This window comes from Sorex araneus, chromosome 1 (genome assembly GCF_027595985.1).
Source record: "Sorex araneus isolate mSorAra2 chromosome 1, mSorAra2.pri, whole genome shotgun sequence".
Taxonomy (NCBI): Eukaryota; Metazoa; Chordata; class Mammalia; order Eulipotyphla; family Soricidae; genus Sorex; species Sorex araneus.
Genome location: NC_073302.1, coordinates 13,511,821 through 13,525,074, shown reverse-complemented (window position 1 = coordinate 13,525,074; position 13,254 = coordinate 13,511,821). Strand labels below are relative to the sequence as shown.

The following is a 13,254-nucleotide window of genomic DNA, read 5'->3' as shown; positions in this document are numbered from 1 at the left end:
GGGCGTTTGCCTTGCAAGTGGTCGACCCAGGTTCGATTCCCAGCATCCCATAGGGTCCCCTGAGCACCGCCAGGAGTGGTTCCTGAGTGCAGAGCCAGGCGTAACCCCTGTGCATCGCTGGGTGTGACCCAAAAAACAAACAAAAAATTAGAGAGCTAGGGAGATAGGACAGTGGGACAGTGGGTGGGTCACTTGTCTCTCATGCGACCCACCTGAGTGCAATCTCCAGAGCCCTATAGGGTCTCCTAAGCCCTGCCAGGAGTGACCCCCAAATGCAGAGCCAGGAGTGATCCCTAATCACTGCTGGGTGTGGCTCCCAAACACACAAAAAAATTGTTTGATTAAAAAATATATATATTTACATATAAACGCAGTTCTTTAAAGATTTTTCACATTGACACCAGCACTGCAATGCATGTTAATGAAGCCGCATTCCAGTGAGAGATGCGGGTGGTACCTGCCACTGACAGTGGGGTGAGGGGTGTGTTAGAACCGGTGGTACCCACCAATGACAGTGGGTTAGACTGTACACACTTCTCAGTTCTGAGCAAAGTGAATGAAGCGCCCAAATTCAAAGTCCTGGCTGTGCTACTGTACTGTGATATTGCATAAGTGTTATCTTTGGGAGAACTACTTAAGGGAGGTGCAAAGTCTACTGGTAATAAAGCTACAATTCTCTCAAGATTAAAAAAAATTTTTTTTTAATATTCATAGGTAATTATACTCTTTCACGGTAAGAAGGGCATTTTTTTTAAAGTCTGTATTATGAAGCTATTTAATTTTTCCAAAGTTCTATGTATATGTACCCAAAAAATGCACTGAAAGAGTCAAGGGGTCAGTCACCAATAATAATTAGAAATGATCATTCTGAACAAGAACTGAATGTTAAAAGTGGGAAAAGGGATACACATGAAAACCTTTCCGCATCTGTACTGCAAACCACAACGCTCGAAAGGAAAGAGAGACAGAGACAGAGAGTGAAAGTGAGTGTGAGAGAGAGAGAGAGAGAGAGAGAGAGAGAGAGAGAGAGAGAGAGAGAGAGAGAGAGAGAACGCCTGTCACAGAGGCAGGTTGGGGCAGCTGCTCTCGGAGCTCAGCAGACCTGGCGCTTTACCATCGGGCTTGACACCAGCTCTGTCGAGCTTTGGTTATTTCACTCAAGCTACTATTAGAGCACCCCGAAAGGTCTCATTACGTTAAAAAAAAAAAAATTATGTGTTTCCAATTGGTTGTACAACACTGAAGCTCCAGACACCTCCTAAAGGAAGAACCGAGACGAGCACAGAGCCAGACAGCAGCGGGAAGCACGGGCTTTGCAGCCAGGCACAAGTTCAAGTTCTGGCGACCGGTTCAAACTCATCAGCCCTCTAGCTCCACGGGTGACCCCGAACAGCCAGCTTGTCGGGCGAACGGAGAGGACCCCCCCCTTCCCTGCTTCCTGCTTCCTGTCCGCCCAGGGCCAGAACCCGTCTCCCTCCAGAGTGACCCGCGAGACCCAGACCATCTCCCCGCAAGCCTCTCACCGGGGACTAGAGTTACAAAAGCAGTGAATGTCCAGAATGAACCTGGCCAACACTTTCACGGACATGGTTCCTTTCTTTCTTCCCAGGCCCACAGAGCAAGGGAAATATTAAAACACTAACATCCGAACACTTAACGGCATGTCTGGTCTCTCTGCGAGTCCTGGCCTCCAATGCTTTGGGTCTTTTTTCTCCAGCAATGGGAAATCTGGATGGTTTTTGTAAGAATCCGGCTTTTAAAAAGCACGCTATTTCCTACACAAGGCAGGGGGGAATCTGCAGAGTGACACGTAATCTCGGCTCCATTTTATCAACCACTGTCACAAGAGTCAACGATTCCGAACGCAGAGATTTGTCTAGGCTTCTGGTGCACTATGATTGAAACCGAATGACTTCGACTCTTCTCAGGGTGAAGAAAAGTTCCGCAAAAGGCAAAGGACATTAATCTTGGGACTCGGACATTCCGAAATTAGATTAAGCTTTCAGATTAGGCTTCTCACTGCTACTTAGAAACTGAAAACGTCACGGAGGACGAGATGGGAGGGAGACGGTATCCGCCTCACTTGACTTTTTCGGATGCCAGAACTACGAGCTCTCAAACTTAACAGGAACGGGTTGCGTGCTGCATTAGGAAGCTAGAAGTAGGGGAGGAAAACACTATCAGAGCTGGAATCACAGAGCTAACGTGGGCCAGAGAGCAGAGGAGGGCAGCGACCGTGCAGCCGGAACCTCCATCGCAGGGAGGAGAGAGGGGAGCAGCCGTGGGAAGGCAGGGCTGGCAACAGGGAGGGGACAGGCAGGGCTGCTGGGGGGGAGGGGAGAGTGTGGGAGTGACCCTGGCTTTAGGAGCAAATCTTCGCTCCATCCCTTCATCATTTCTGCAAACCTGCACTCTCTGGACCAGGGTTTCCTCTGCGATACCAGAATACTGAAACCTCAGGGAACGTTGTGTCAATTAGTTGTGATAATCCATGGAATGCACTTGGCACGGGGCTTGGCACAGAGTAAATGCTCAGTGAACACCCAACTCTTAAGAGTCAGCAATGGCAGAATTTAAAATCTGGCCCTCGCGCCTCACCCACAAGTGAACCTATTCCTGTAGTGCCCAGCCACATTCGAGGAATGGGACACACCCTACCCTTCCTCCAAGGGGGAAGGACCATTGATAGGGTTCAAAGTAGGAGGTAATTTTTTTTAACAGATATATACAGATAGAAGCACACAAGGCTCAATCTTTTAACAACATGTTAGTGATCTCTTAAAAAAGGTCTTAATGGGAGGCGAGAATTCTACCACTATTATACCATGTTGCATTCTACCTTAGAGAGTCAGTTGCCCATCATCCTTGAATACACTAAGTTTGTCAGGGATTTGCCTCTGTTGTTCTTTTTTGCTATTCTTATAGCTATGAAGTTATAATATATCAGAGTTTTCATTTGCTTGTCTCTATGGCTAACGTTATTCAGCATCCCCACATGTGTTTGTTTCCTATCTGGATAGCTTCTCTGATGGATCATCTATTAAAATTTTTTGCACAATTTAAAAAAAAAGGTCTTAATGGCCCCTGTTGAAACAGAACAATCTTCACACTCTTTCCTCTAAGGATACTTTTTTGTAGCATTTTCAGTGGTTTTTCATAACAAACAATACAAAATATAATTATTTCGGTTCTGCTTTGGGACAGGGGTTGGGGCTCGAGATGGAAACATTCAAAATATGGTGGTGGGAAGGTGTAATGGTGGTGGGAAGGTATTTAACTATTAAATGTTATCAAATAGTGTGAACTATCTTATAAAATAAAGAAAGAAAGAACATCTGGCCCTGAGAGGCTTGCTCTGTGACAGTGACTAAGCTTGCGGGGTCTCCAAACCCCCCACAGTGCTGAGGGGGTGGCCACTGCCTTCCCCCAGGGCTGTGAGGATGAAACGAGACAACAGCCCCGGCCCGCAGTGGGGGGAGAGAGAACCGGACCCTCGGGGCAGGCGGGAAGCTGGGGGAGAAGCTGCCACCCCTGGAGGAGGATTTCCTGTCGTGGTTCTGAGGCGGGTCTCGCGCCCAGCCCGCTCTGCTTCCCGTGGTCGCTGAGGGCTGGAGGAGGAAACGGCCGCCTCCCGCCTCGGCCCAGAGAGCACTCACTCACCTGCAGCTTCGCGGCCTCTGACTGCTGCGCGGCCTCCCGGGCTCTGGCGAAGGCCACCTTGAGCTCTTCGATTTCAGAGGTAAGTTCTCCAACCTGGGGGAAGACAAGGATGCGTGACCGAGGTCCAAAGCGTGAGGCTGCGCTGGCCAGAGCGGGAGCCACTGGCCCCTGGGGCGACCCGGCGTTTCAAATGGAGCAGACCGACGCGTCCAAGACAAAGGCGTGGTTTTGTTGGCCTTCTTTTATTTTAACATTAAATGCATGATTGTTGCTTTCTGGACTGGTAAAGCGCTGAAATGACAATGCCTGGCTTATCTGATGACTTCATTTCTTTCAATACGATTACTAGAAAATTCAAAATCACCCGTGCAAATCCCGTTATCTGTCTACTGGACAGAGCCTGGTGAGACAGCCCAAAAGCACTGCCCCGTGGCCGCCGGGCAGGGCCCTGCCTCGCTCTCCTGACTGGTCCCCGCGCTTCTATACACTTCCGGCAGGGCTGGGCGTTGAGGGGACAGCAGGCCAGTCACAGACGCTAATAAAGAAAAATCTCGCTCCGGGTCTCTCAGACATACCTCTTTTTCCTTTGATTTTAATGCCATGGTTAGACCCTGAATGGCTTTATCCCGCTTGAAACTATTTTTCTTTTCTGTCGCAATTTCTCTTCCCTTCTCTCTCAGGTCCTCCTGAAGTGCCTAAATTAGATTAGAAAAAGATTCACTAAGTTGATGCGTTCCAACCAAAACGCACTGTAAATATATCTTTAAGAGCACACTCAGATGCAGTTATTCTATCTTATTCCTGTCAAGCTGTGATTAATGTCTCCAAGCAGAGCTGAGCGCGGGGGCAACGGCTCCGAGTGGCTGTGGTACCGCTCCCGGCAACGGGGCCGGGAGAAAAGAAGGGGCTCGGATCCGTTACGGCGGTGACAGCTACTCCTGTGGGAAGGACTCCGATGCCTTCTGGTATTTGAATAGAGTCACATCAGAGCCTGAGACCGCACCAGGTTATTTGGGGAGGAAATAACAGTTCATTAATTTCATTCCTTAATGCCGCAAAAGCCAGCAGAGAATTGGGCATGACGGAGCCTGAGCGCAGACATTTATTGCCCAAGTTCAACTCCAGAGATAATCGCGGCCGCCTTCCCCTCCCAGGCTGTGGTGTGGATAATGGACGTGCAGGCAGCACTTCCCTGAGCTGGGGCGGGGGGCTGGGGGGGAGAATGCAGGCGGGGTGTGCTCTGACCGGGCCGGTGGGGGGCCGAAGAGCAACGGCTGCAGACTCAGGCCGGCAGGTGGGGATCTCTCTCCCGAGCTCTGCGGGGGGGTCCCGGTGAGAGGCCCCCCCTCGGGGAGGCACACGGGGCAGGGCTGCTTCCCTGCAGCCGCCAGGTACGAGCCTGAAGCTCAGCTGGCACAAGGGCGGCCTCCGATGAAGGCCAGCGACCGCCACGGAGCACTGTCTACTGCACCCAGAGGGAAGTGGGCAATCTGTCGTCTGGAACTGCATCAACATACCTGAATCTGCCCTTGCAGGCGCTTTCTCTCCTCCTGGAGGTCCATCTGTGCCGCCTGAGAAAAGGCATGAGTGGGTGCGCAGAAGACCCGCCACCCAAAAGCCTCCCCCCACAAACCAGGGGAGCGAACTTCTCTTCTACTCCCCTTCCCCTACAGCCACGGGATTCTCTCCCTCCCACCCAATTCCCCCTCCGCCCCCACATGCCCCCGGCCCCCAGCCCCGCAGAGAGGAGCAGGGAGAGGCTGAGCAATGAAGAGGCGCTTCTCAGGGGCGGGGTCTGGGGAACCCAGGCAGCTTCAGAGGAGGAGCAGAGAAAGGGCGGTTCCCAGCCCCACGCCCACTGGTGAGGCTGCAGCATCCTCTGCCGTGGTGGGCCCAGGACTGAGACCTCCCCTGAGCATCAGAACAGCCGAGGAGGGGAAGGGGAGTGGACCCCCCTCAGCTGGCAACCTCGACCCAACAAGACCAAGAAGATCTCGGCTAGGTGCCCCCCTGCACTTCCGGGCCCTGCCCACCTGATCCCAAACCCACCTCCGGGAGCCTAGGACTAAAGGAGGCGGCACACTGGGGTCCTTGGGGCACCCTAAGGTTCCGCACAAACCAGTTCCCTCCCCCAGGGTTTCAGACCAAGTTGGCCCTGGGCAGGAGGAGAGAGATTATGCTGAAAGATAATGGTACTTTGGCCCTGGATTAGATTCCCAGCATCCCATATGGTCCCTCGAGCACCAGCAAAAGTAATTCCTGAGTGCAAAGCCAGGAGTAACCCCTGAGCATGGCCGGGTGTGACCCAAAAAGTGGTGGGAGGAGTCTGGGCTTAGAAAAATACTTACTTATTTGTAAGTAAACAAATAAACAAGTAAACAAACAAACAAATAAATAATAACAAAGAGCTGGCCACAGGCCTGCCTCTGAACACAAAGGTGAAATGAGTATCTGCCACAACTTAACCTAAAGACACCCCAAAGGATGGGAACTACATCCCTGGGTAGTAATCAACTTAATAAATGGTAAAACACAGGGGAGAATAGGGTATGTGTGTGTGTGTGTGTGTGTGTGCAAATGATAAAACAGAGGCAAGGAGGTGCAATCAACAAATGGTAAAACACAGGGGAGAAGGGTGTGTGTGTGTGTGTGTGTGTGTGTGTGTGTGTGTGTGTGTGTGTGTGTGTGTGTGTGTGTGTGCATGCAAATGGTAAAGCAGAGGCAAGGAGGTGGAGAGGCGGGGCGGGGGTGTCGGGGAGGAGGGGGTGTTAGAAAGCTCTCTATAATTATCAGAAGAAAATCAAACTATGCCGGGGGTCCCTGAAGCGGCAGGCAGGCAAACCACTCAGCTGACAAGAGCTGGTGCGGGGAAGCAGGGCATGCGCTCTGGGGAGACCGCGCACCCCACTTCCTGAGGAGGACCCTGGCCTGCTAAGGGGGAAGCCCCCTCCCGTCCCATCACTTCACCTCACTCTCCCGGCACTTTTCTTCCCTCAAAGCAGCAGGAAGGCCTCGAGGGTCTCCGGATGGCGCGTTCCCATCGGGGGCCTGAGAGGCCTCCTCTTTCAGGCTCTGAATCAAGGCGTCTTTGCTCTTCAACGACAGCTCCAACTCCTCAATCAGCCTGAAGGAACAGAATTCCAGTGTTAATTCTACGCGGTTCCCTCTGCTCAGCGGAGCGGGAGGAGGTGAGGAAGGGGGCCGGTCACCTTGCAAGAAGGCCGGTCCGATGACTGACCGACCACAGCGTCACACGGTGCAGACTGGGGGCTCTGGGGGACCTAACTGTCCCCTCACCTGCAGCTTCCGAGCCGCCATCCTGCAGCCCGGTGGGTTCACTTTCCCGCTCAAAGACCAGCAGTGGGCAGTGGTTGCCACCGTCAGCCCCGGAAGAGTGACCGCTTTCCAGTGGAGAAATACAGCACCAAAGCCCACACCCAGCTGCTCAGCTGCTCGGTGAGGCAGAACGGCCCAGTGATGGGGGGAGAGGAGAGACCAAGCACTGGGGACCAGAATCCAGAGACTGAGCTGGAAGTTTCCCCTGAAGGGACGCGCTTTATGTTTATGTCAACTACTCCCATCTTTATGCTTATGCTGAACTAAACCTCTATATTTGTATTTGACCAACACCCTCGGGATGTGCTAGTCTAGCCCAGCTAAAGAATGTTTGCAGTACTGATGTTTACTGGCTGGAAGCAATGAACACAGCCCCCTGGCCCCACCTTATTCTCTTATTTCTCTCTGTCCTTAATCCTGCCGTTCACCAAGGGCTGGTCCCCTGCAGCCAAGGAAGTGTCTGGGATATTCCAAAGGGGTAAAATCTGTGATGGGATGGGGGGGGAGGGGAGGGCCACAGCATGAGCCGCTTCGGCTCCGCCTCCCTCTGGAGGCCCTCGCCTCCCTCCCAGTTCTCTGCCCAGGTCATCCTGTTCCTGTGCCCCTGGCCCTTGGCGCACACTGATAGGGAAGCAAAGGCAGCGCCATGACAGGCTCAGAAAGAAGCCAGAACAAGCTCAGCCTAGGTTTCGGTTCCAGAACACCTGGAATTGAGCACAGATACCTAGAATTGAGTCATGATTTCCCCGAAGTGAGATAGCCGTGGTGAGGTCATCTAAGGGTGACCAATCAGATGCAGGTAGGGAAGCCCCCCATGTAACCCATACATAACTCTTATGTAACCCTTATGTAACTCCAACTTAAAAACAATCAGCTAAGTACTGTCACTGTCACTGTCGTCCCATTTTTCATCCATTTGCTCAAGTGGGCACCAGTAACATCCCCATTGTGAGACTTGTTGTTACTGTTTTTAGCATATCGAATACGCCACAGGGAGCTTGCCAGGCTCTGCTGTGCGGGCGAGATACTCTCAGTAGCTTGCCTGCTCTTCGAAACGGACGGAGGAATCGAACCCGGGTCAGTCACGTGCAAGGCAAACGCCCTACCAGCTGTGCTATTGCTCCACTGCCAGCTAAGTACAAGGAGCAGAAAGCCCCTCAGACTTCGGACTTAAGGGTGGTCTGCGGAAAGTCCCTATGACATAATGTTATGGTATAAAAGCCCCTCGCTTTTGAGGGTTGGGCCGCTCATTCCCAGAAGGCTGCCACTGTGTTGGTGAGCCAGACGAGGGCCCTAGCGCAACTCAGTCAATAAAGGCCCTTTGCTTATTGCATCGAGACTTGTCTTCGTGTGGTTCCTCTGGGGAGATCTCTGCCCAGTTTAATCCTCTCTCACCACTCCCCTCCCACCCCCGCCCCCAGAGCTCCCAGTCATCCTCCCAGAGGAGACCTTACTAGCCCACACCCCAGGCCATCCTCAGGCTGAGCTAAAGCTAACTCCTCCTTCTCCGAGCCAGAGCCATCACATCATCCCTTCTCAACGGTCCATCCCTGACCACGACCAAAATGCCCAAACGGCTCCATGACTTGGAAGCCGGCCTCACATGCTGTGGGGAAAGGCAGCTCAGATAGAGAAGGGAACACCAAGAAAAGTATAGTTGGAGAAGGGAAAGGAGGGAAGGGAGGGAAGGGAGAAGCATGCTGAAAGTATAGACTATAAATTGAACACGATGGCTACTCAATACCTCTATTGCAAACCACAACACCCAAAAGGAGAGAGAACAAAAGGGAATGCCCTGCCACAGAGGCGGGGTGGGGTGGGGGGATGGGATGGGGGTGGGAGGGATGCTCGGATCATCAGTGGTGGAGAATGGGCACTGGTGGAGGGACAGGTACTCGAGCATTGTATGACTGAAACACAAGCACAAAAATACGTAAATCTGTAACTGTACCCGCATGGTGATTCACTAATAATAATAAAAAAATCTTAAAAATTAAAAAAAAAAAATTGCCCAAACGCTTGAAGCCCTTCCTTCCTCCATTCTATCACAGGGCCAGATGCAACATGGAAAAGAAACTACTGAAAAATATTTACACAAATATAAAAGAGCCCTACATGGCTCTAAACATTTCTACACAGTTCTCAAGGATTCACACGCGCTAAATCGTGGCTTTCTGCATCCGTGTCCACGGCGAAGCTGAGGAGGTGAGGGTCAGCTCTGCGGGTGGACGCGTGTGCTCCCTGCCCACGTGCCCGGCGGGGGCGGGGAGGTGGGCGGCCTTGGCAGGTGGCAGCGGGGAGTGGAAGTAGTGCCCTCCTTCCCGCCGCGCTGCGGGGGTGCCAGTGAGACGCCTACGAGGTGGCAGAGGGCCCTCACTCTGTCAGGCTGGCACCCAGGTTCCAGACTGCCGGCCTCTGGCGATGAGAGATCAAGCTGATTTCTCTCGCTGTTACGGCGCCCAGCCTGCAGACATCCGACGGTGGCACAGGCGCAGGCTAAAGCAGCACAGCCTCGCCCCGGGAGCAGCAAAAGAGGAGAAAGACTGCCCTCTAGAGGCGCCACTCTGAAATGACAGACTCTGACGGCCAGGACAGCATCGGGCACCCTAGACCAATCCCCAGGCTCCGTCTTTCCTAACTGCAGCCAAGGAAAGCTTGTGGCAAATTTCACGGTTTCATCTTTTCTAAATTTGCATATAAGTGGATGAACATGGAGAGTATCATGCTAAGTGAAATGAGTTAGAAAGAGCGGGACAGACACAGAATGGCTGCACCCATTTGTGGAATATAAAGTAACATAATAGGAGAATAACACCTAAAGATAGTAGAGATAAGGGCCAGGAGCACTGCTCCAGGCTTGGAAACCAATCTCATGTGCTGGGGGAAAAGGCCGCTGGGATAGGGAAGGGACCACTAAGTCAACGATGCTTGGAGAGTTCACTCAGGATGGGAGATGCGAGCTGAAAGTAGACTATGGACCAAACATGATGGTCACTTAGTGCCTCTATTGCAAACCATAACAGACAAAAGGAGAGAGAGAGAAAGAGGGAATGTGCCGGCCACAGAGGCAGGGGGTGGGAAGGGGTGGGGGTGGTGGGAGGGACTCTGGGAACACTGGTGGTGGAAAATGGGCACTGGTGGAGGGATGGGTACTCGAATATTGTCTGAAACATAATCACGAAAATTTGTAAGTGTGAACCGTATCTCACGGTGATTCATTAAAATAAAAATAAATAAATAGAGTCCAGCCATGCTCTTGCAAAGCAAGAGATCAAAATGGGAGGCTCGTGGTTGGAAGTAAAACCGTAGAAGGCCTGGAAGGAGATGGTCCAAAGGGCTCAAGCCCCTCATTCAGCCCCCGATCCTGTCGGGGTCCCTGACTGTCGGTCACAGGGAGTACTCCACCCCCACCCCTGTAAAAGACTAAGACCTCAACTTTCTCTGAAGCAACTTTGATCAAAAGTTTAATTGCCGGGGCTGTGGAATGATAGCACAGTGGGTAGGGCGTTTGCTTTGCACACAGCCGACCCGGGTTCGATTCCCAGCATCTGATATGGTCCCGAGCACCGCTAGGAGTCATTCCTGAGTGCATGAGCCCGGAGTAACCCCTGTGCATTGACGGATGTGACCCAAAAAGCAAAAAAAAAAAAAAAAAAAGTTTGGTTGCAAGACATGACAGGCACTAAAACTTGCTTCAGCATCAGGGATGTGACCCAGTGGCAAATGTATGCCATGCGAGCATGAGGCATGCACGCTTAGGAGCACTGCACTAAATACACACACAATCGATGAAGACTGCCTAAAGACCACGGGATCCATCCATTTCTCCGAACCAAACAGCACGGGTCATTTCTGGACCATCGCAGTCATGCACCTGGTCCAACAACTAAGAACCAACACTGTTGGGCCCCTGATCTGGGCCGGCACCTGCTTTCAGAGACGTGCAGGGCAACAGGCCAGACAAAATCCAATGGTGCCCAGCGTGAGGAGAGGACCCCAGAGAGAACACCCTGACAAGTGAAACCAGGCGCCCTCCACACGACCAGCCTGTTTCCTCTGAGGAACAGGGGGAATCTGAGGCCCACCACGACGGCTCTTCCCTTTTCCTTCCAGGTCCCAGAAAGCAGAGCCAAGCCTACAAGTGAAATAAAGTAACCGAGGAATAGGGGCTGGAGCGATAGCAAGCACAGTGGGTAGGGCTTTGCCTTGCATGTGGCCCACCCGGGTTCGATTCCCAGCATCCCATATGGTCCCCCCAGCACCGCCAGGGGTAATTCCTGAGTGCATGAGCCAGGAGTAACCCCTGTGCATCACCGGGTGTGACCCAAAAAGCAAAAAAAAAAAAAAAGGTAACCGAGGAATAAAGTAACTTCTTCCCCCGTGAGTGGTTACCAGCCCGATCTGGTCCCTTTGCCAAACCCCCATCTGATTGTATCCCTACTTCACCCACGGTGGGGAAGGAGCAGAGACAAACGAGAGAGGAAAGAAGGGGACGGGAGCGGCTCTTTCCCCATCCCCCACCACCAGAGAGCCCGGGGTCCCACGCCCGACCTGTCCTTCTGCTCCAGGGCCCGAGCCATGTCCAGGTCCCCCTGGCGCAGCTGCTGCGTCTCCGCCAGCTTGTTTTCCAAGTTCAGCCGAAGCGTCATCTCCGTTTTCGTCGCTGCAAAGGCCTTTTCCAGTTCTGCTTGGGAGGTTTTCACATCCTAGAGTTAAATTAAATGCATTTGATGCAATTTTTCAATACAATTGGGAACATTTTGAAAGGAAATTGGATTAAAATATAAATATTTATGACTTGTTCTCAGGCACTTTCTCCCCCCCCCCCAGCCCCACCCCCCCAACTGAACTACACACGGGGAGAATCAGTAATGAATACATTCGCCAGCCATTCTCCCCTCCCGTAGCCTGAAGAGTAATAGGCATTTCCGATGGAGAGGACTCAACTCTACAAGAATGGCGTTTTCAGTTCTGAAAAATCAGATCAGTATTTACAGCTTCAGCGGGAACAAGGAGAAAGGCACCGCTCGATGCCTAAACATTCATAAATTCCAAAGAGCCGCCATAATCTCCGTACAAATTCATCCCTCGGCCCACCACCCGACACTGCATTTTACTTTAAGATAATGACTACATGCTCCTAAAGTACATTTCCTCTCTCCCAGGTGGTTTTTTTTTTTTTAAGGGGGGGGGGCCTGGATAGCTCTGTTCTTCCTGAGACCTCAGTCCATCACACAGGCAGCGCTGGAGGGGCAAAGGCCTGACCCTCGGAGACCCGGAAGACTTCCACCAGCCAGTCGGGCTGACTATCAAAGATAAAAATCAAACGAAACTGGGTCCAAAATCCAGCTCTGACACATTTGCTGTGTGACCCTGAGGCATCAGTTAACCTCTCGGAGCCCCAGCTTCCCCCATCTGTAAATTTACTAGAAATGCAAGAATAAACGTTTCATACGGGGGCCAGAGCGATAGTACGGCGGGGAGGGCATTTGCCTTGCACGGGGCCAACCTGGTTCGATCCCTGGCATCCCGTATGGTCCCCTGATCACCGCCCGAGCATCGCTGGGAGTGACCCAAGAAGAAAAACAAAAGGTCTAATACGGATTATAAATTATCATATCATGACCAAATTGCTCATATCAGTCGGGCTGTAACCACTGATCTGTCAGAGCTGAGACCCGTCAAATCACAGGAAGCTGAAAAAACTGTTGGCATCCCTCCCTCCCTCTCTCTCTCCCTCCCTCCCTCCCTCCCTCCCTCCCTCCCTCCCTCCCTCCCTCCCTCCCTCCCTCCCTCAGCACGGACTCCCTGGGCGTCCGTCTCGGTACCTAGGATGGGAAAAAAAATAAAATTCCCACTCCTCTGAGACCACAGGCGTGAGAACTTGACGGAACGCCGAGCCAGTGCCAAGCCCTGGGCAAGCAGCTTTCTCCTCGACGAGCGGATCCTGGGTCCTCGCCCAGCCAACAGCCTAAGGGAGACGGGGGCAGTTTAAACTAGCGGGCGTACACCTCGTGCCCATGGCCACCAGGGCCTCGGGTGACCGTCCTGGACTGTGGGGCCTGTGCTTTTGGCTTTGAGCCAGTTTCAAGAAGTTTTCGAGAGGAAGGAAATCGAGGTTCAGAAACGCTCCGCACGCGTCCCCCAGAAGCCTGGACACAGGGCCCGCTGCAGGGAGAAGGGCGAGACTGCGGGAAAGGGAGCCAGCAGAGAGGGCAGGAACTCACTGCCCTGTCCGCCGTGTCGGCACTGAGCACT

The 13,254-nt window shown here is 52.5% G+C and overlaps 1 protein-coding gene across 3 annotated transcripts in view; it reads right to left on the bottom strand.

Annotated features, from left to right (window-relative positions):
- CDK5RAP2 (CDK5 regulatory subunit associated protein 2) overlaps nucleotides 1-13,254 on the bottom strand; it is a 185,789-nt gene that overhangs the window by 114,889 nt on the left and 57,646 nt on the right. For all 3 annotated transcript variants that reach the window (XM_055143649.1, XM_055143654.1, XM_055143650.1), the window contains exons 7-11: nucleotides 11,548-11,702; nucleotides 6,628-6,784; nucleotides 5,178-5,231; nucleotides 4,236-4,355; nucleotides 3,661-3,753 (exon numbers count right to left, since the gene is read on the bottom strand). In XM_055143649.1, the coding sequence (XP_054999624.1) occupies nucleotides 3,661-3,753; nucleotides 4,236-4,355; nucleotides 5,178-5,231; nucleotides 6,628-6,784; nucleotides 11,548-11,702 (579 nt within the window). The remainder of the gene's footprint in view (nucleotides 1-3,660; nucleotides 3,754-4,235; nucleotides 4,356-5,177; nucleotides 5,232-6,627; nucleotides 6,785-11,547; nucleotides 11,703-13,254) is intronic.